General features: G+C 37.3%; 1 protein-coding gene across 2 annotated transcripts in view; it reads right to left on the bottom strand.

The window, feature by feature from the left end:
- The window catches only part of NEGR1 (neuronal growth regulator 1), an 817,887-nt gene that overhangs the window by 184,704 nt on the left and 609,216 nt on the right, over positions 1 to 23,967 (bottom strand). For both annotated transcript variants that reach the window (XM_070592298.1, XM_070592297.1), the window contains exon 5: positions 1,172 to 1,292. In XM_070592298.1, coding sequence (XP_070448399.1) covers positions 1,172 to 1,292 — 121 coding nt within the window. The remainder of the gene's footprint in view (positions 1 to 1,171; positions 1,293 to 23,967) is intronic.

Raw genomic sequence — 23,967 nt, 5'->3', positions numbered from 1 at the left:
TGCAAAGATTTTAGGTAAAAACCACAGTCAGTTATTCAGAACGAATGAGGTAGTTACGGGAATATCCTTTATGGAAAGGCTGATGTTGAAAAAGGAGAATATCTTCCACAAATCCTCTTCTGGTTACAGTTTAAGAAACAAAGTACTTGCTTATGTCACATCCATTCTCCTCCGTTGTGGCAATACCTAAGTTCTTGTGTGATTTTACCAGTTTTCTGTTCGGACATTCAGTAACGAGCCACGGCACAAGCAAGGAAACCCCACTCATATATGTGGAACAATATGGAATTGTCAATATTTAGCTTTTTTGACCAAAAAAATGTTGCCATTTTACATAGTTCAATGTAGCATTTTCTTGAATACATCTCTTCCTAGTTTTGAAGCAAAATATATACAGGGTAGATAATATGCTCCCTCTGCATTACCCCTTCCAGTTAACCACTGGGGCCACCCTCCTTTGATGACTTGACAGGAGCTGCTGAAGAGGTCTGAGTGAGCTTACTGGTTGAAGTAAGGAGACAGCAGTCAAGTCCTGTCGTCTCTTGTTCAACAGCTCTTGCCAAGGCTTTCTGGGGCTTCTCCAGGGGACAATTACACAGAGCTAAAGATGGAGTGGCCCTAAAATCCCCTTGCTTAGTCCTTTAACCATGTATTTTATCTCCTCTACAGCCCCTTTAGTGACAGAATATCTAAAACACAGTGTCCTATAAAATAAAATGTTAAAATGTCTTGTGGGAGAGTAAGGCAGGTGACAGGATGCAGGCTTATCAAGGAAGCCAGGCAGAGACGGCAGCTCCCATTGCTTTTGGAGTGCTCTTGTGGAAGCCGTGCCCAAGCCCTTTAAGAGCTGGTTTACTTCCCAAGTAAACATGGTCGCCAGCACGAGCGATAGTGTGCTGGTTCAGAAGGCAGGGGCAGAAATGAAAGGCATCAGTGACGGGGGCTTCGCGGGCATTTCGGAGAGCATAGAAACCAAAGCGGACGTTTCTGCTGGATCCTATTAGCTACTCATCCAGCCCACGTGGGCCTCTTCAATATGCCTGCTCACGAGGAGGCTGCTGAGAATCGTTCAAGCCAGTTAAAGAAAGTATATTGCTTAAAGTAAGTATCTGAAACACAAACACATTAGCTCAAAGTGCTTGAAACACAGTAATAATCACAAAGTCCTTACTTCTTCTCTCCTTTGTACCATTCGAAGGCCGGAGGCGGCACACCTGCGCCTTCGCATCTTATCAATCCGCTGCGTCCAGGGGCCACGGTGCCAGATTTAATTTCCTGAATCGTAGGAGCAACTGAAAAGGAAACAGACAAAAAAACTGGTGGGTAAGTAAAAATAATCTTCGGCAGAAATATCACACACATATATTTTTATTCCTTCTATATTCAAAGCAATCTTATGCCTGATGGGCCAATGCATCACATTTTTAGTCGTTTATGCTTCTAATACAAGACTAGTCATTTTTGGCTTCATTTTTCAAGTTGGACAATAGATGAATGTTCCCAGGGAGTGCAGAGTAAATGTAATACATTTTGGCCTTGCTTCCCTCTTGGAAAAATGGCATTGTTGAGGGGAACACTTCATCTGTACTCCAGTGAAAATACACTTCCATAATAGCTCTCGGGTACTGAGTGATCACCAGAGCCAGTCACCAGACTAGGGGCTTTATGTTCATGAGTTCCTCACAGTCATACACTAAGCTAGATGGTATTATCCCAAATGTGAAAACCGAAGCTCAGAGAGGTTAAAAAAATTGTCTAAGGTCACACAGCTACTTAGCTGAAGAACTTAGATTTGATGTCAGGCATGTTGACTCAAAGACTGGGCTCTTTCAGTATTCTGTGTTTTTCCCTGCCTACTCCCTATGCTTTAGCACTTCAGTGATTTATTTTACGTGGTTTCTCCTGCCTAGAATGCTATTCTTCCCATTTCCACAGATTCAAGGCCCAGTGTAGGCGTCACCATCTCCATACTCTTCCCTGTTGTTCTGACGGGAAATAGCTTTCCCTTCTCTGAGCAGTTTATCTAAATCTCTCATCCCATACACTTTCTATGGTGTATTATAATTATTTGTGGGTGTGCCAGGCTCCCTTATAAGCTGCCCAAAGGCAGGGTAAATATCGGATTCATCTTTGCATACTCAGAGATCAAGGCACAGTGCCTGGCACAACGATCTTAAAAAGCTCCTTTGTAGCACAGCCATTGCGTTATTCACAGAATAGTTATTAAGCCATCAATACACGCCCGGCATTTCTCAAGGCACAACGCAGTTCAACTCCCTGACATGATGAAACTTATTTCTAGATGGGGAGACAAACTATAAGCAGTAACTTATAGCAGTAATTTCTGAGTGTGGCTGTGAGGGTGGGTCTGTATGAAACAAGCGTTTGAATCAGTGGACTCAGGAAAGCATACTGCCCTCTGCAATGTGGTGGGCATCGTACAATCCATTGGCCTGGATAGAACAAAAGGGGAGGCTTCACCGCTTCTCTGCCTGACTGCTGCCCTCAGACTGAGATTTGCACCATTTGCTTCCCTTGTTCTCAGACCTTCAGACTCGGAATGAACTACACCACCGGCTTTCCTGAGTCTCCAGCCTGCAGCTTGCAGACAGCATATCTGTGGGACTTCTCAGCCTGAGTAATCATGTGAGCCCATTCCTCACAAGATAATCTCTTTACATATATATATGTATATATGTGTGTGTCTGTGTGTTATGCATAGGCATAGCCATATATGCACATATGCATATGATTGGTTGTTTCTCCGGAGAACCCTGACTAATACGTGGAGCCAAAGGATGGAAGATCAGACAGGACCCTGAGGACCATTTTAAGGATTTGACTTTTACTCTGAGTGAAATGGTGACCCACTACCTAGAGAGGAGGGATATAATCTGACTTTTGTCTTAAAGGTATCACTCTGGCTGCTGTGTTGAGAAAAGACCACAGTGAGGCAGGGATGAAAGCTGCTGCAGTAAGCTAGGCAAGTGATGTTGGCAGCTCAGACTAAGACGGTAGCACTGCAGGTGGTGGAGAGTGATGGGCTTTGGGGTCTGCTGTGATGTTGGAGCCAAGAGGATTTATTGACAGCTGTAAAAAAAAGAGAGGAGTCCAGGGTGACTTCACGTGGCTTAACTGGAAGCCACTACTGAGACGGGGAAGGCTGTAAGTGGGTGAGCTTTGGAGGGAAATGTTAGGAGTTGTATGTATGTGACATCTTTTTTGATAGACTCTCTTTTAGATCAGTTTTAAGTTTACACAAAATTGAGTAAAGGGACAGAGATTTCCTATATACCCCTTGCCCCAACACATGCAGAGCCTCTCAATTATCAACATCCCCTACCAGAGGGGTACGTTTGTTACAATTGATGAACCTACATTGACACATCATTATCACCTAAAATCCATAGGTTATGTTAGCGTTCACTCTTGGTGTTGTATATTCTGTGGGTCTGAACAAAAGTGTAAAGACATATATCCATCAAAGTATCACATAAATTATTTTTACTGCCCTAAAAATTCTCCATGCTCTGCCTACTCATCTCTACCATACCTCCATCCCTGGCAACCACTGATCTTTTTATTGTCTCTATAGTTTTCCCTCTTCCAGAATGTCATATAGTTGGAATTATACAGTATGTAGCCTTTTCAGATTGGCTTCTTTCAATTAGTATATTCATTTAAGTTTCCTCCATGTCTTTTCATGGCTTGATAGCCCATTTCTTTTTAGCACAGAATAATATTCCATTGTCTGGGCTTACCACAGTTTGCTTATCCATTCACCTACTGAAGAACTTCTTGGTCACTTCCAAATATGGCAATTATAAATAAAGTTGCTATAGGGGCTGGCCTGGTGGCTCAGTGGTTAAGTTTGCATGTCCCACTTCAGCGGCCCAGGGTTTGCCTGTTTGGATCCCGGGTGCAGACCTACGCACCACTTGTCACGCCACGCTGTGGCAGGCATCCCACATACAAAGTAGAGGAAGATGGCACAGATGTTAGCTCAGGGCCAGTCTTCCTCAGCAAAAAGACAAGGATTGGCAGCAGATGTTAGCTCAGGGCTAATCTTCCTCAAAAAAGAAAAAAAGGCTACTATAAACATCTATGTGGAGATTTTTATGAGGACGTAAGTTTTCACCTCCTTTGGATAAATAACAAGGAGTACAATTGCTGGGTCAAATATTAAGAGTATGTTTAGTCTTGCAAGAAATCACAAAACTCTCTTCCAAAGTGGTTGCACCATTTTGCATTCCCACCAGCAATGTATGAGAGTTCCTGTTGCTCTAGATCCTCAGCAGCATTTGGAGGTGTCAGTATTCCAGATTCTGGTCCTTCTAATAGGTGTGTAGTGATATCTCATTGTTTCAATTTGCGTTTCACTAATGACATATGATGTGAAGCATCTTTTCATATGTTTATTCACCATCTGTATATCTTCGTTGGTGAGGTGTCTGTTAAGGTCTTTGGCTCATCTTTTAATTGTTTATATTTTTATTTTGAGTTTTAAGAGTTCTTGGTATATTTTGGATAACAGTTCTTTATCAGAATTGTCTTTTGCAGATATGTTCTCCCATTCTGTAGCTTGTCTTTTCATTCTCTTGATAGGGTGTTTCACAGAGCCAAAATTTCTATTTTTAATGAAGTCCAGCTCATCAATCATTTCTTCCATGGATCATGCCTTTGGGTGTTGTAACTAAAAAAGTCTTCACCAATCCCAAGGTCATCTAGATTTTCTCCTATGTTATCTTCTAAGTGTTTTGTATGCATATTTTTTTCATAAATATTATCTTTTCTACGAATCTTTTTAACATAGTCTATATTTTAAGTAACACTATGGGAAAGAATTCAATACAATGGGAACATTGAAGATGCAAATACTAATTCATTCAGACAAACGACCTGAGTAAGTGTGCACTTTGGAGATATTTTAGGTTTCTTTAAAAAGCAATAAAAAAGTACAGAGTCTAATGATTTTTCAATATGCAGTGAATATGAAAACTGTAAACACTCTTACAATAGAACATTGCCTTTCCTCTTAAAAATATCCTAGCAAATTCATCATTTTCTGTTAAGCATGATACTTCACTTTGAAATTATAGCACCTCTATTTCTCTGTGGTACTTTTATTCTTACTAGTAAAGGTTCAATTTATAGTTCTGGAAAAAAACTTGAAAAGAAATAGTTATATTAAAGTGCCTGCTAATAGCTTGGTGAAAAATGTTTACCAAAAATGTTTGAATAAGAAAATGTTATGAGGTAATACACATATACATATTCACATATATGTATATATGTAATATACATGTAAATACATACCAAATACATATATACACACACAAATACAAACACACTCTCTCATACAATATAAGAAATCATTTAATAAATTTTAACTTTTTTTATTAAGCAAAGATTCATGTTCCCCCCATAAAAGGCAATAAAATATACAAAAGACATCTATAAATAAAAATCTACTTATTGGTCAATTATTATGGCACTGTTTTGCTTGTTAGAGGTTTAGGTAAGATTGTATTTTCACCCTTGTTCTCACAGGCTTTCATCTCTCGCTCCCTAAGAAACCATATTCTTTTATTATATCCAACTGTTATTGAAGATGAAATAACCATATGCAACAGGAGATCCATCACAAGCTTCTATTGATAACCTGGTTAGTTTAATTACTCTCTTGTTTGTCAAGGGGGCCATGACTCATTACAAACAAAACCATGAAATCTGAAACATTGCCTGAAAACCCAGGCGTAATGAACCGAATAAAAATCTAATTTGTCATTAAAAGGCTTTTATGCAGTACAGTGTGCATATGGCTCAGCACAAAGTGCTTTACCACACGAGTTAAAGGGACATGATCCTGTTTTCCAGGGGTTCATGGGCTGCTGTGATAGACACTGAAAGTGGCAAGATACCTTAAATGTCATACGGAAGCACAGATAGAGAATGAATTGAGAATTAACAGTGTGCACAAGAAAAAGTCCAAAGAGCATCTGTGTGTGAGAGAATTAAAGGGCTGTGGGATTTGGGTGATCACTATGGAGGTAGGAGTCTCATGTAGATTTCATTTTGAGGCTAAAATTATAAACTTGAACTTGAAGCTCTTGATTTTTTGTGGGGACATGAATGAACCCTTATTAATATTATTCTGCCTCTTTTAAAAATAACTACTCAAGAGGAAGGGGATTCATTGACTTATCTATTCTTCATTCCTTCATCAATCAACAAATATTTTTTATTAGGGACCTCATTAATGAAAAACTAGGGCTCTTATGGCTAATATTCGGGGTTTTTTTTCCCAAAGATTGGCACCTGGGCTAGCAACTGTTGCCAATCTTTTTTTTTTTTCTGCTTTATCTCCCCAACCCCCCCCTCCCCGTACACAGTTGTATATCGTAGTCGCACGTCCTTCTAGTTGTGGGATGTGGGACGCCGCCTCAACGTAGCCTGACGAGCGGTGCTATGTCCGCACCCAGGATCCGAACCCTGGGCCTCCGCAGAGGAGCTCGCAAACTTAACCACTCGGCCACGGAGCCGGCCCCCTGGCTAATATTCTTGAGTTTGCACACGCGTGTGTGCATGTACATGCGTGTGCAAAAAGTAAATAAATAAATAGCCAAGGAGTGATGCAAACTAAGATGGAAATTGAGCAGAGTAAAAGAAAAAGGAATAGCAAAGTGTGTTCTTTTATATGTTGCAGTCACAGAGCTCCTTATGGGTAAGGCAATATTTGAGCAGAGAATTGAATGATGTGAGAAAAGGAATCATGTGATTATCTGTAGGAAATTATGAAAATAAGAGGACACAGAAAAGGCACAGGCCCTGAATTGAGAGTGTGCTCGAGGTGGAAACATGCTTAATAAGTTTAAGGAGCAGCAGAATGGCCATCATGGTGTGAGCAGATAAGTGAGAGGAAGAATCCAGAAGAGAAGCCTGCATGGGCAGCTGGGGCTCAGATTCCGGAGGTTCTGGTAACCCTTTGGTTTTAACCTAAGGAGATGACATTTTGGAGATTTTGAGCAGTGGAGCAACATGGCTTGATTAACATTTTATGAAGATTCTTTGGCTGCTATGTGGAACATGGTCTGCAGAGAGGCAGGAGAGGAAACAGGCAGAACAGCTAGGAGGCTGCTGCAGTAATCTTTAGATGATGAGAAAGTCATTGGCCAATCCATAGAAAAGGCAGGAATTGAGAGAAAATTTAATTAAATAGATCAGTGGTCACATTGGACCTGAGTCAACTCATTTTAGTTAACTGGCAGTGACAGGACATTTTTAGTGAAATTCCAAGTTTACGTAATTCTGAAGCCTATTACTTTGTATAAATAGAAGAATTCTATAGTTACAGAAATGTCTGATCATACCCAGCAGGTTTCTTTTCTAGAGCACATCTCAGACTGTGCTGTCAATGTATGCCTTATGAATCGCTCGTAGTACTGAGGTTTTCCAAACTTATGAGACCACAGAAGTGCAGAAGGTTTTATATTGGAGTTCTCGTGTGCCTAATATTTCTTGGGACATATTCTGGTTATGTTGGGCAGTTGGACTAGCAGATGTCTATGGTCTAGTCTACATCTTATGTTATGTGATCCATGACTTTCCAGGTCAACAGTCATCTCTGGTTCAACAGGCTTGTATGTGCTCATGAGCTATGATGTACTCATGAATTTTATGTGAAGAGAACGCTTTAATTGTTTGCATCATAAGGATATGGTCACTTATTTGCTAGAAATATATACCTCACAATAATTATGACTAATTAAATCTCCAACTGGAGCTATAACAGTGAATTGTAAGTGTACTTGGCTAAGTTATACAAAACACTCATTTTCCACTAACATGTTCCACGTTTTAAGAAACCATATTGGGCCCTTCCTTGAAAAGATGATCATATGGCAGAACCTGTGTGATTGCTCCCAGAGCCTATTTATTTCTTTTAACATCACACTCCATTGCTCTGTGCATTTTGGCCTTGGCCCAGCAGTGTAAGCTGTTTTTAAAGGAAGTCGGAGTATAAATGTGTGCATCTACATGTGTTTGTGTTTCTGGAACTGTTTTTCTGTCCATGGAGATAGTTTTTTGTTCTGCTCAGATGTAACTTTACTCAGTTACACCAAAGTAGCAGAGAAGGTGATTACCTGGGCTCCTCAGATCCATGCATATGACAGCCTTTGGAATAGACTGATTTGTGTGCCCTAGTGAAATTTGGCCATACTGCCCTTGTGTAAGATTGTATATGGCTGGAAGCTAAAGCAATTGCACAGAGAAAAACCTCAATTTCAAAGGAGTGTTATTAGACAGATGTGGGTGACAGCAAAGCACAGATGTTGGGAAAAGCCAGCAGAGAAAGGGTCAAAAAGGGGTATTTAACACCTGTGTGATTAGATGTTCATGAAAGAGGAGTCCTCCCTCTTCATTTACTCTGTGGGATTATTTCCTTTCATTGTTTAGCCAGTCATTTCAGGATGAAGATAATTAAAGGTTCTTCATCCAAAACTCCAGGCTCTGCAGGTGCAAGCAACAGAACCTCTGCACTTGGCACCCAACAAACCTGATCAAAATTCAAGTTTTCTTAGTTACATGACAATAGCCACAAAGACCTTCTTGCTCTTTTGCCATCCTCAGTGGGAGCTGTGGTTTTGCACAAAGTCTTCTCAAAAAAATGATTGAATCCAAGAATTACTTTAATAGCCTTAGTGAATTGAGATAGTCGAAATAAAACTTTAGAACTCCAATGGAAAAGGAATTTGACCACCAGCCCGTCCCCTCAAAATGATGGCCAATGATAAAGGTGGCATGTTAAATAATTACCACCATAAAGAAGAGTGAGGAATAGTAAAGAGAAATAAATCATGAAGAAATCCACCCTACAGAAGCTATATAGGAAAACACTGTGATAAATAAGCATGTTGACCTTGGTCTTGAGTTTAGAACTTGTGAGATACGCTAGCATAGCCTTGGCCAAATGGATAGTCTTTGAAAAGATCTTAAGGTCTCCAGTACCTACCAGAGAACACATCTTATAGCATGTGCTCAATACACTATTGTTACAGATGAGGATGATGATAGTTGAAAAATTTCTTCCTTGAAGATGGGTTGCAACTCAGGGTGGGAAATAATGACAATCTTTCTAAGGTTGTCATAGATCTCACAGAAATGGATCTCATGGTCAATAAACCCTTTCCATGAAGCAAATATGCCCTTGCCTTATGGACTAATTTGATCTTAAAGAAAGCTAAGAACTCCATATTATTGCTAAGAGAAAATTTTTTTAAAAAGAATTTAACTAGTCAGACTTCTAAAAAAATTAGACTACCAAAATATAGTTGAAGCATAATCTGCATGACATAAAGGACTTTCACATTGTATTATGCCTTTGGTCAGTTTTCACAGGGGATGAAAATAATCTAGTTTGTACTGTACCTCCAGCTTCCCCAAAACCTTGAACATTTGCACAGTGGTGAAATATTGTAGTAAAAAGCCTCTGTTTTACAGTAAAAAAAAAAAGTAGTTCTAACATTCACTGAGTTACTCAACCCTTCTAAATCCCAGTTTTCTCATCTGTAAAATGAATAATGGCTACTTCACGGGATCGCTGCAGAGACAACATAAAACACTTCGTGGAGAGTGCTTACCCTGGTGCTTTGCACTGAGTTAGCAGTCAATAAAAACATTAGCTACTATTAAACAGGAATTATTACAAGTGAATAGGGCATCACAGCTATGTTCTCTTTAAGAGCAGGAAATCATGATAAGATATTGATAGAAAAGGAAACTGGTTTTTTTAAAGTCATTGTCTTGGTACTGTAAGCATGTGATTGCTTTAGTTAAAAGCTGGACTAGCATATCACTTTTTACTCTCCCTGAATTCTAGCCATATCCTGCTCTTTTTAGTGTAGTTAACCAAGGAAATTTTCTCTGAAAGGCACTTGTGGTAGACCTCATCTTGTTTATTGTTGACCAAGAAGTAAAAGGATTGGGTTCAACAGTGTGATAGAACATCAAAAGTGTAGGGAACACAAAGGTGTCCTTCTTAGAAAGATGCAATTGTGGAGGTGCGTTACATATTAGGGCATACACAAGATCAATGTATTGATTCAGTTAAGCATATGATGATATGATGAGATCATTTTCTCTTTCACAAGAAATAATGATAAGTAGAATTTCACATGTCAACTTTGCATTAATTGTTTTATTAAACATTCAATATCCAAAACAGCAGTGTATTAATCTGTGATTTCCTCGTGTTTGTACAGGTGCACAAAAAGCAAAATATTTTGTAAAAAAGTTCAGAGCTAAGATATACAACTGCATATTAAGTCTGATTTTAGAGGGACTGGTGAAGACTCTTGCATTGGCCGCCTAACCTGTAAATAAAAATCTGTGCATTGTTTAAAACTACAACATGAGAGATTCTTTTCCTAAACTCTACTTTAGTGCTATTACAGCATTTAACCCTTTCAAGGGAGTTAAATATGCTCAAGCTTCCATTAGTCATTTATATTGTGGTGTGAATTATCTGATACTGTGTTGATTATGAGTGTGTATTGGTTAGAGACTGTTAAAGGATGAGCAATTGGGTTAGCTGTGACTCATAGAGAAGTACATAAAAGACCAGTAAGGAGAGAAAGGGTAACATAATGAGGAGTTTGCTGGTGCTTAGGCAGAATTCATTCATATCGTGCTTCTGGCAAAGGTCAGCACTAGTGAAATTACATCTTGAAGTAGCTGTCCCCTTATAGTCAGCAATGCTCACTCCAGTGATGCATCCCCTGTAAAATATGTCTGAGATTTATTGGGCCACCAGCTGTATCAATAGGAATTAAATGGTTCACTGTTTTCCTCGCTGTTCACCAAACTTTCTTTCTTTAGATTTTATTCATGATTTGATCTCTTCTCTGTTGTCAGTCATGCTGAAATTATAGCTGTATGTGATTGATTTGGATACATTGGACAAGTTTCCAAGACTGTGAAGTTGAGATTCTCCAAAGGCATCTCTATTCTCAGCACGTACGATCTTGTAGCAAAAGTTGCTCATCAGCACAAACCTTCTGAATCCTTAAACATTTGAATGCATTCTTTTTATATTAAAGCTATCATAAATTTTCTGATATAAAAATTAACTTTTAGTGAACCCCTAAAAAGTAAAGATTAGAAGAGTTCAGATGCTTTCTTTAGATTACCTATAAAATATGAAAATATTCTTGGGAATTTTTTCTCATGGGGAAAGTTTTCTAGTTGTCAGATGTTGTTTAAGCTTCTATTAAGTTTATCGTTATGTTTTAAGTCAAGGTACGTTTTCAAAGATTAATATGGATCTCTCAGAATGTAAATAAACTAGACATTTATATATATTTAAGATTTTTGCAGTCAGTCAATGTAGAAAATGATAGCAATAAAGATGTACTTGGTAATAGATGGGGATAGCATTGGTGGAATCTTTCCTTAGGCCAATTTCTCACCAGATCATGTTTCTCTCTGGCCTCAGGGCCAGCTTCCTCCAAGGACCTACTGCTCAATCTGAAGGCACTGGAGAGCCTTGGCTGGGGTGACTTCTGCCCTCTGCAGAATAATCACGGGATCAGTTTTCTTAGTTGACTGAATGGTTTATTTTTTCTTCTTGTTTCCCTGGCCTTCAATAATCTTAAAATAGCACATTTAAAAAGTTGATTAAAATTCAGTTATTAAAATTGTTTAATTCTGAAAAATGAATAATTCATATTGCTAATATATTCTGAAGAATTACTTTCCAAACACATTGTCTTGGAGGAAGAGAAAAGAAAGAGCCTCTGAATAGCTAGAAATAAAGGGAAATTGTAGAAAAAATAAGATTTATATTATAGAAATACAATTGTAAACTACTAATTTCTCCCTGTCCACTACCCTCAAATGCATGAGGGAGAATGTTAGAAGTCTAGCAAGACTATAGGAAATATATTAAGTGAATGACGTTTTCCAAAACTATAGGCACAGATTCCTCAGTAAGAAAATGAACTTTAAACTAAATCACTTCTACCTCTCCATTTATTTTAAGGTGGCAATTAGCTGTCTGTCCAGATCTGCATCCTAGAGGTTGTACTATTTTAGTGTTTCTGCATGTTTCAAAGAGTAAAGCAACAGAGGTCATGACTGTGAAACAGATGTGCTTTATCTGTAGACTTGCCATGAACTCATGAACAAGGAGAAAAACAACACAATAGGGAGTGATACTAGTTGTAGAATTGAGAGATAATTCTTCCCATTTGGAAAACATTGTTTTGGACACTTCTATTTATGAAGAAAGAAAGCTAAAACAGAGCAAACACAGTAAGTAGTAACTAAGAGCAGAAGAACAAGACATAAAGTAGAAGAGATGGTTTATCTACAAATAATGTATCTTAAGAAGTCAGAAGATGTGGGAGGAGGGGTGGTAGAAAAACTATAATTTAAAGAAACAGTAGTATGGGTTTATTTGAGACTAAGAATGTTTGACAAGGAAAAAAAATGTCATCCTTCCTAAAATGATTAAATAAAATGTAGTATGAGAAAACTCTGCCTAACAGCAAAAGTAATTTGACAACTGAAGGGTGTGTCAAGAAAGGAAAAGTCTGACTGACAAATAAGAAATTCTGTGTCAGCAACAGCAGCACATGAATAAGTTATTAGGAAAAAAAAATGTTTAGGCTCTTTCCTCTCTGCTCAGAAATAAAAATATATACATGCCCAAAATGCATCTGATACCCTCCTTACAATCTCAATCTTATTTAGTGCCCTGTAAGTCAAAATTACTAGATTCTTCTCTACTGACTGCTCTCATCCTGCAAAGCTTATCTGTGCATTTGATGAAGTTCCTGTTACCAGATCATCAATGTCATTACAAAACATTTCCGAGTCTTGAGAGACCCTACAATCTTGCAGGCTCTGCCTTTAAAATGCATCTTGTCGCTCCTCACCATCCCATAACTATACTCCTGCAAGCCACTAACTCCTTCTTGGAATGTTACATCTCCTAACTGGTCCCCCTGGTTCTGCTCCCTCTATAGGCCATTCCCGGTATAGCAGCCATGGTGTTTCTGATCAAACAAGTCAAATCCTCCATCCCCACTACACACAGCCACGCCCTGGCTTTCCCTTCATTCAGAATACAAATCACATTCATTACCGGGGTCCAGAGCCCCGAAATGATCTGACTCTTCTGCTCTTTCTCTCTCTGACCACATTGCTGTCCACTCTCTCTTGTCCAATCTGCTCTGGCCACACTGGACTCCTTGATATTCATGGAACATATACAAGAGTCTCCTTACTTCAGGTCCTTTTTACTTGGTACTTCCTCAGTCTGGAACATTCATCCCCCAGATATCTTCATGTCTTGCATGCATCCTCCTTTCCTTCCAATCCCTGCTCCAATTCCACCTAATTGAAGAGGTCTTCCCTGACCCCTATATGAGATAATAATCCTACGCCCTTACCCTGCAACCTCTTCCTTCTAAACCTTCCCATTGATCTCTGTACCACTGATCTCCATCTGACATAGTGTATGTTTACTTCTTTATTTCCTGGTTGTCTCTTTTCCTCCATTGCAAAGTACAATCCATGAGGAAACAGTCTTGCTTTGTTCAGTGATGTATCCCAAGTCTCTAGACCAGGGCTTGGAACACAGCGGGCAGTCAGTAAGGAATAGAAGGCTGTATTATTGTTGTGGAATGAATAAAGACTAGACAACCATTCAATTCTGTGTGTTGCAGAAATGTGACACATTTTGATGTAGGCCAAGGAAGATGTCATAGTGTCATTCTCGATTGCTGAGTAGAAAATTTCTGTAGCATTATAACCTGTATGATTAAAATCCCTGATACTGTGTGCCTGTAAAATGAATAATGTAATGTCTGCAAATATAGCACCTTTGTGTTTTTGGTAAGTTTTGTTATATAATAATACCTTACGTTTTTTCATCCTTTTCTACGTAAATGAATATAGATGTATATATATAATAAATAATTGATATACAATAAAAATAAATTTTTATACTTTTATTATATACCATATAAATATACTTATTTGTATATGTAAATAAGTTTAACATATTCTTTAGAGTACTTAAATATGATTTGGAACAAACTATTTGAAATTAAATGGTTAACTTTATTTTATTTATTTATTTATTTATTTATTTATTTTATAGCTGTGCTGAAAACCACTCTCCTTCAGAACACTTTGCACTCCTGGGCCATAGTCTTCAGTGTGACTTGAATAAAACTCTCTACTATAGAATGATTATTGGTTACTTGTGCCAACAGGGTCACTGCAGACGTAATTAGTTAAGATAAGGGCATACTAGAGTAGAGTGGACCCCTAATCCAATATGGCTGGAGTCCTCCTATGAAGACAGAGAGACACACAAAGAGAACACCAAAGAAAGACGCACAGACACACAGAGTGGAGCCACGTGAAGAGGGAAGAGGCAGAGATGGGAGTTATGCTCATACGAGCCAGGGAACGCCTGGGTGTACAAGAAGCCGGGAGAGGCAAGGAAAGACCCACTCCCAGAGATTTCAGAGGGAGCGTGGCCCTGCCCACACCTTGATTTCTGACTTCTGGCCTCCAGACCCGTGAGAGAATAAACTTCTGTGGGGTTAAGCCTCCCCGTTTGTGGTACTTTGTTATGGAAACTAATACAACCACTATGAATTAAACCATGTCACAATGCTTCCTTCTCATTTGTAAACTTTATTCTGTTTCTGTTTTTTTAAAAATTATTTTATGGAGATCATATTGGTTTATAAGATTGTATAATTTCAGGTGTACAATATTATATATGTTTCTGTATAGATGGCATTGTGCTCACCCCCAATAGTCTAGTTTTTATCCGTCACCATACACATGTGCCCCTTCACCCCTTTCGCCCACCCCTACCCACTTCCCCTCTGGTAACCTCTAAATGGTTAACTTTAGCATTACATTTTTATACATATATACAATATGTATGTAAATAACTTGGCATTAAAATGCTATATACTCAGGCAGCAGAGTTCTAGAAAAAATTCAAGCAGTGTATAACAAATAACGACCAGATCTTAGTGACATATGACAGTCAACATCTATATCTACTCATTGTCTACTTTCTGTCATATCTGCCATGCCTGTTAGTCAAAGCAGTCACATGGTCAAGCCTGTCATCAGTGGGGCTGGGAAATATTCCACCTACATTTGGAGGGAGATGGGAGTCCATATTGCCAAGGCGTTATCCAGCCCATCACTTATGGGTAGAATTTTCCAAAGTCATTCAGGCTCAAAGTCTCTTCTATACCAAAGCCGAAGAGAGCTCTATGGGTCAACCTTGAAAAGGAAAGTTTGTTTTATCTTCTTTCCAAAGAAATGGAGTGTCTGAAATGAACTGTGGATTTCAGGGTAATCTACTGCAAGAAATATCTGACTGAAGATATACCATAGAGAAGAGAGCTGCCATAAAATCCAAAAGGATAGCAAGTGCTATGTAAACCAAGCACAGTGGAAAGCTGGCATGTCGGGAAGGTGTTATTAGAGCACCCAGGAAAGACCAATGAGGACTCATCATAGCAAGCCTCCCCACTTCTTCAGCTACCACGATTAAGATGCATTTGAAAACTGGGAGATATTTTTCCATGTTCATGTGCCATCTACTGACTCAATATTGATTCTGAGATATTGTCTGTTCCCTTATTCATTTATTTACTCAGTACTAGTGGTCAAGGATAGATTAAAATGATTCTTGACTTAGAGAAGCCTAGGGCTCTAGTGAAATTGGGAACAGGCCAATGATGTGTCATAATCTTCTGTGTTTCTCTAAGGCCTAGTCCAGTATGAAGAACATAGTAAACACTTTAAACATGTTTGTTGAATAAATGAATGTGGTGAATGAATGAATGATCTCTATAGAATACTATAATTCTATGATCTTGCTATAATTTACCCAGGCTTTTTCAATTTAATATAGTTAAATTCCAGTGAGTTTGATTCATTGTTGATGGGTTTATTACATTCATGTAATACATAAATGACATTTAAATACATTTGTATTATATGGGCAAATATTGATATCAATGCCATTTCCTAATAATGTACATTTCTTAAAGAATTTTTTTAATAAAGAAATTTTGCTAAGAATATGGAAATAGCATAATTTGTGGGCATATTTCACCTAAAATTTAATCTAAAGCTAAAAATTTCTCTGAAAAAGTTATACATTCTAGACATATAGGGCTGCATTTTGATCCAATAAATGGATATGCTTGTTAAGAAAATGAGTATTTATTTTGACTAGAAATCTTTGTATTTAGTTGAATCTGAAACATTTTTGAGTCCAAATAATTTATTCACTTTGTGTATAAATTGCAAGATATGATTATAACTAGAAAGTTGATCTGTGTATACTGGGCATATTAGGAGCAGTTTATGTGTTTGTTTATAAAAGATGCAGGATTAACAGTTCCAGAACAATGTTAGAAGCAATATGTTCTGCTTCTGTTAGCATTTTGGTTAAGTGCTCACTATAGGTTTTCTGCCAGAATTTGAGTTCATTGTTTTTTAAAATGGAAATTCATAGTAGGACATAAGTATGACTATAGTAAAAAAAAGTGTAGACGGGTCAAGATAATTCTCCTCATTGGGTCTATTATCTTCAAGCTCTTCCCAGTGTATTCCACTGTGTGCCCCATGAAATAATGGTCCATTTTGCTTTTATGTTCTTCTTACTGAAGTAATCCTACGAGGCGGCCTACTGATAGCATCAAATAAACTGTTTTAACGTGAGTGTGTGTGTGATTGTGTCTCTGTGGATCAGCTCTGTTTCTTCCAAAGTGGAAAGAAGCCTGTATTTGGTAACTGAACCAAATGTTTTCAGGGCATTTTAAATGCATAATTCATAAAAACCAAAAATGGCAAAACAAGGCACAGACTCTACTGGCACTCATTTAGCTATAGAAAATATGCAAAAACACTAGGTAGAACAGGTTTTGTCTTTTAACATTTTAATGAGCTTTGGGACTTTCATGCATATTAGTTATGTTGCCCTAATTACTCATTATAATTCTAATGTGCATTTTATATTTAATTACAATGCTTATAAAGATTTGGTATGGACAGTAAATTATTATAACTAGCATGTGCATAATGATTATGAACTGAATTTATTAACTTTTACACCAGCATTCACTGTGGTAACTTTCACTTTCACCTTGGTGATTAACCACATTGTCTGATTAAACAAATATTTGTGTGGAATTAATTGTAAATGTCAAGAAGCAGTGCCCACTTTTTCACTTTTCGCCAATTTTCATCAAATTTTATTTTTACTTTCTTTAGCTTATTATTTACTAGATAAGCTCACTTCAAAATATTAAAGTAAATATTATTAACTTCTCTTATTTAAAAGACTATAGGCTTGTTATACATTTCAACAGGGAGTCCAATGTCAGACGATTAGAAGCTTTCTGCTAGGGTAGGTAAAGCTAAGTGGTTTTCTGAGATCTCAGCTTTTCACATCCTAAACACAAAACTGTGCAATTTTTAAAAACTAATTCTCACATTTTATAAACATTAAGAGTAATTGGCTTCTATCAACAAGAATTCCTCTTCCCATTTGGCATAATGCAATTCTACAAGTATTAGATGCTACTTCTTTGCCAAATGGTTCATATTAAAAAAATACAAATAGCTCCAGATTCATTTTCCATCTTTGAAATTTAGTACAGGGCTCTGTATCAAGTGGGCAATCATTACAGGTTAATTGATAATTAGGATGGTAATAAGATTTTCTTGTAAAAATTCACATTCACTTAGAGAGGAATAAAAATAACCAGAATTTGAATATGAATGAAACCATAACTTTATTTGAGATCTACATTTTTGGACTCCACATAATCTTATCCCTGACCCAGGTAATATTTACCTTCGGTGAAAAAAGGATGATATGAAAGATAAAGATCAAACAAAAATTTGAAAGGAAGTTTTTATCTGAAAAATTCCTAAATATAGACATCTATATAGTGTAGCAGTTAAGAGTTTTGCATTAAGGATTCAATTAAGATCTTAGTTCATGAGCAGTTACTAGTTGTGGAATGCTGGGCAAGGATGGTGACATTTTAAGACTTTAATTCCCATCTCTATGATACAAGGATGATATAATCGACCTCAAAGACTTATTTTAGCAATTCAATGAGAGGTTGTATATAATGAATGAGTACAAGGAAGGCCTGGCATATAATGAACGTTTGAAAATGGGTGAGGTGCTATCACAAAATACTACAGCCACCCTGATTCAAAGTGATTGGTTATTTGGCAGAGCAATGTAAATAGCTAACATTCATCCTCCCCAAATCTTCCAGTGTAATTCATCCATTGATGAATGTGGTGTGTGTATGTGTACATGCATAACTGTGTATGCATATCTGTATTATATACCCATATATGTGTGTATATATACATAAACATTATGTAGATATTTGCATACACTTTTTGTTAAAAGCTACTAACTTGCCATCACTTGACCACTGTGGATATAGATATAATAATCTCCCATACCACTGCATTTGTTTACTATGTACTTGAATTCCTAGCTCACCTTTTGCCTTACTCTTATGAAAAGAATTATCTATACACTAGTATGATACTTATTTATATATGATATTAATATTGTTGAATTTCTATGATAGCAGTATTATTAATAATAAAGCCATTATGTGTAACCATTTTATTATTTTATGCAAATTATATTAAACATTTATATATAAAACATATACAGCTGTATAGTAATATAACATATTATTACTATAGCATCACTATTAGTAATAATGTTGTTAGCTACTTTGTACATTTTAGTCTCTAAGGTAGAGTTTATTCCTTAGTTATCATCTTTTTTCTGTAAATAACAAACATTTACTGAGTATTTACTGCATGTCAGTTACTGTGTTATGGCCTTAGCAGCTAGAACTAAGCCTTGCACATAATAAATCTTTGTCATATGAGTGAATAGATGAATGAATTATAGTTTTCCTACTGTACAGTTGGCTGACTTATGGGAAAGCTTTTTTAAGATTATTTTTTGTTTCATAGACTGTGTCTATGCATGAGGGGAAAATAATGAAGTGATAAGTGAAACTGCCTATCAATCCATTAAGTGTTGTCATGGGAAGATTCTCTGAATATTTATTTAATTTCATGAATTCATTAATAAGGTATTTTATTAAGAAATAAACATAACTGCATAAGTCTTTAAAGTATCTCGAACAAGATTTAATTCAAAAAACTTAAATTACTTTGAAGTTGAGTTTCTATCAAATTGTATATTATTGTGGTAATTTAATGCACAGCCATACTAGAGTAAATAAACATGTTTCCTGTGTTTTTACCTATTTCTTTGTCATCCATAAATTTGATCTAAGATGCTCAATTTTACCACTTTCATAACTAAACAGTCTGTCCCTTTGCTGCACCTTGAGCTCCAGGCCATCAGTGGACGCCACAGGAATTCTTTGTCATCTCTTCCATAATTATAGTCTTCTGGCAGTCGTAGATCTAATGTTTATACTTCTTAACTTAACACTGAGAGATTTCAAAGGCCCATGATTTGTACTGTTGGTAATTTTTCTGTGGTACAAAGTTGAATCTTGTGTAATTATATTGTGGGTAGGGTGGACTGGAGGAGTTTGAGTCTAAAAGTGTGAAAATTGGCTCAGTTCAGTTCAGAGGTCAAGAGCTGAACTAAGGAAATTTCAACAGGAATGGAAAGTCCTGGGGGAGAGGATTAACTGAATGTAGGAGCTGGGAGAAATGTTCGTTCTCATGGAAAGTCAAGGACATAGGAGGGATTTTACTTTAATATATTTGGCTTCTCTCTACCCACTTGCTCACTCTCACCCAAAAAGAAAGAATGGCGGATATTTGTAAGTGTAGAAGAGGAATGGTCATTTATAGATTGACCACTTCCCTCCCTTTACTCTGGGGTCGCTAGCTCTCAGCAGGACACAAGCATTCTGCTTACTGACTCCTTAGAGGAGTTTTGCAAAAGCAGACAGCCCATGTGGGGAGGCCTGTGGTTTTCCAGTTGTGTCTTTAACTGGAAGATAAGTTCACTTTTCGTGAGTGGTACAATCTGGTGCACTGGGACAGAAACCTTGAGGAATAGACAAGGAGAGAGATTTAAGGGGTAAAACAAGCATTCAGAGATGGAGGTTTTTGGAGGGGCCAGGTTGTTTTGGACTTGGAGTTACAGGTACTCTCTGGGTAATTTTTATAGTTGCGTGGCTGTCTTCCAACTGCTCTGACCAGGAACGCAGCTGTAGGTCTTCAGTGTGGGCCATACGGGCTTTTCACACTAGCTTGTGGGTCTTTTTCCAGGATCTTTGTCCTGGGAGAATGATTTTTATGATACAGGTGAGCAGAAATAATATATAGAAACAGAATCAATATTAACAGAAGTGGCCTGAACAAGCAGGCGAGCCATGACTGACCTTAAACAAAGAGCAGGTGGGCCCAGTGGGTGGCCTCAGCAAAATGCTAGAACAATAAGCCAAGCCAACTACGGCAAACACAGGAGGCACTGGGGGGCCTTGGCAGGCACCAGCTAAGCTTTAAGGTGTAGGCTGCTGGAGCTTAACTTTGAACTCTGCTGGCACATGTAGCCTGGTAATGTAGATGAGACGGGAATCTTCCATACTTCTATTGTATTTTTCAGCCAGGTCTGCAGGAAGGAAGGCCAGATCGTTTTAACTGCAAAGATCCTGAATTCTCAAACTGGTAGAAACTGCTAGTTTGGCTGCCACAAATTCTGTTCCTCTTTTATGTTTTGAATTTATCTCAAGACTGAAATAGGACACTCTTAAGGGGCTAACCTTGGAAACACAAGCCTTGTCTATGGGCTCTTAAGAGTCGTTCCCCACTATTGTGGTCTCAAGTTGGATCCAGGCTTCTTAATTACATAGGTTCTGGAAGTGGCTTTTGATTGCTGAGATCCAAATTGTGGCTTTATTCATAGAAGAGTCTTAGGTTTTATTAATAAATAGAAAGAAATGAGAGCCTTTTTTATAAGGAGAATAGTGCATCTCCTTGGATGGAGGTAGACAAACAACTCAATAATATTCCCGCAGATTCAAACAATAGAAAGGCAGTCTATGAAAGGCCTGGGCAGAAGCAAGGAATCAGGTCTGCTCAGGAAGTTAAGGAAGAAATGGAGGGATACAAAACACTTGTTTCTGTCATAATTGAGGAGGAAGGAATGCATGAAAACAGAAAAAAGGAATTCAGACTAATTACATGGTGGAAGAGGGAGAGAGTCTCAGCAAAACAGTGGAAATCTTACTAGCCAGTCCAGATAGATATTAAGGGGAACATGGCATATTAAAAACCTGAAGACAGTGATACAGAGGAGAAAAAGATATGTGGTTTCCACTGCTCTTAAACAGGGTATCAACAGGAGGAGCTATGCATGAGTAATTACTGGCTCCAAACGAAACAAATAATCCCCGTTCCCTCCCCCCAAAAAAACCCCAAATAAGACAAGCTATCACTGTGGCTGCAGGGTGGGTTTAATATTGGAGGAGGGCCAGAGAGCACAGGGAGGAACAGTCAGGAACATATCGCAGCCATCAAGGTCGAGGTACAGAGGTAGAGTTACAGTGATGGAGATGCAAGATGAGAAAGGATTTGGGAGACTTAGTTAAGAGGCAAAATGCGTAGGGTTGGTTATAGATTGCATATGAGGAGATTGGAAGATGGGAATGTGAAAAATTATTCCTGGGTTTTTGGCTAGTGCAATTGGATGGATTATCACGGACAGTGAAGAAAAATTAAGCAGTTGATGATAGAAGGGCGTCGGGAATCCTAAGTTCAGTTTGGGAGCATACTGAATTTGAGATGCTCTTGAGACATCCAAGAATCAATATCAGATAAAAAGAAGAGTAGAAAGGTCTAGGGCCCAGAAGAAAATGCTGGCATGGGTTACAAATGCTTGAGCCACCTGTGCAAAGGTGTTAACTGATGTCATAGGTAGGCATGCGAGATTGAGAGAGAGCTTTTAAAAAACTGGTGTCTCTAGTTTGTTACTATGCACTTTAAAAATCCTTCATATCGTCTAAGTCACGCTACTCCTGTGGTATCTTGATTACTAATAATATTTTAGGTTCCTGTCCTGGGAGAAATAACATCGTATAAAAGCAGAGAATGTTTAAAAAAAAAGAAAAAAGTAAAAACTCAAAGACAAACTAAATCAAAGATAGAACTAATCAGTATCTTAAAAGTGCTCCTAATCTTCATCATGTACATATAATGATCTATATTATACAACTATAGATGAATTTTTCATACCTCAAGTATTTTCTGAATAGAAATGCTTAGAGTGGTAGTGTTGTGGTAGACCCAGAAATAACTAAATATTTTGTTTAGAAATATATTACCATAAGTTCTGAGAAAGAATTTTGTTAGTCTTTTCAAAAGAGAATGTAAATAATAAAGGAATAAAAAAATTCAAGAGACGTGAAAAAAATAATTTCTATTTCTAATTGGTTTGAGGGAAATTAACAATCTGGAAGTTCTTCTATGTATATTTCATACCTTCCTAGTCTTTATTAAACCATTTGATTTTTATGTCTTTTAGTTCTTATTTTTATTATCAAAATAGTGGAAATATTTTTTTTGAAAGCCAAAGGTAAATAGACTTCCATGTGATGAGTAAAACTACGAAAGATTAGAATTTCTACCAGGGCAAGGTTTATCATAGAATGATGAATTGACAGGAAATAGCCTTGAATGATTGCCATCAAAAAGCAAGCTTCTCCATTTTGAGAGAAGATTCCATAAGATTCTATCAGATTCTAATGTTTTCTAGGAGACATCATTAAATAATATTTTCTAGACATTCATGGTATATTTGTATTTGATTTTATAGAATGCCTGTACTATTTTGAGCTGGATATCATATTTGCTATTTTTAAAAAATTTATAAAAATGCCCATTTTCCGAACTGGATGTTATTTAATAGAGACTTTAGTAACAACCATAAAACATATGTGTTGCATTCAGCGACAAGCTAGATAGTATTTATAGATGTACTTGGAGCTCTTTCGAGGAATCTTTACCATAGACCCAGCGTCCTGTTTCTATAGCTGCCCAGGGAAAGGGCTGCGGGAAATGTGAATGCAGATCCCCACAAGTATTTATGTGGGGCATAGGAGTAGGGTGAAGAAGGAGACATTTATCATATGGGATGTATGGTATGAAGAGTAGCAACAGAAATTTGTTCTGTCTCCCTTTTTATGACAGACAGGAAAAAATCAGGTTTAACAACATTTCCCAGAATTATGGGATTCTAGTAATATGGTATATGAATCTCAACACATACCATTGATTTGAACTGCTCTGATATGCCTTCCTTTCATATACATATGTCCAAAAAACCAAATATATACCAGGACATTACATAGTGTCAAGCTCCAGGTTTTAAGAAACAAATATTCATTAAGTAACTTATATGATTCAAAACTTTATGGCATTTACAGATGAATGAAAGAAATTCCCCTCTTTTCAAAGAGTTAGGCTTTTTCCATATTATTTTTTTGATTATATGTTCAATTATATATGATCACACAAAAGTAAAATATCCTGATATAAAATTAAAGGAGTCCTTAGTTTAATTAAGATGAGTTTTAGGTGATACTTATCCCTAGGTATGTAATTTGATATTATGAAATCTGATATTCATAGATAGCAAGGAGGCAATAATAGAAGAAAAGTCTAAACATTCCTGCCCCTACAAATTATATAAAAATCTATATAAAACTTTTTATATGCTTCGTAATTATAATCATAATGAAGGTAGAATAGGGAAGCACTCTTAGTGATGTCACTGCGGTTAATTAGTGTTTACTAAGTATATGTTTCTCTAGGAGGAGAAGGGGATTAAGAGAAGAAGAAAAGAAAGAAGAGAAAGAGGATGAAGGGGGAAGAGAAAGA

The sequence above is a fragment of the Equus przewalskii genome, chromosome 24 (assembly GCF_037783145.1).
Source record: "Equus przewalskii isolate Varuska chromosome 24, EquPr2, whole genome shotgun sequence".
Classification (NCBI taxonomy): Eukaryota; Metazoa; Chordata; class Mammalia; order Perissodactyla; family Equidae; genus Equus; species Equus przewalskii.
Note: the sequence above shows the minus strand (reverse complement) of the source record. Positions and strands in the feature narration are given on the sequence as shown.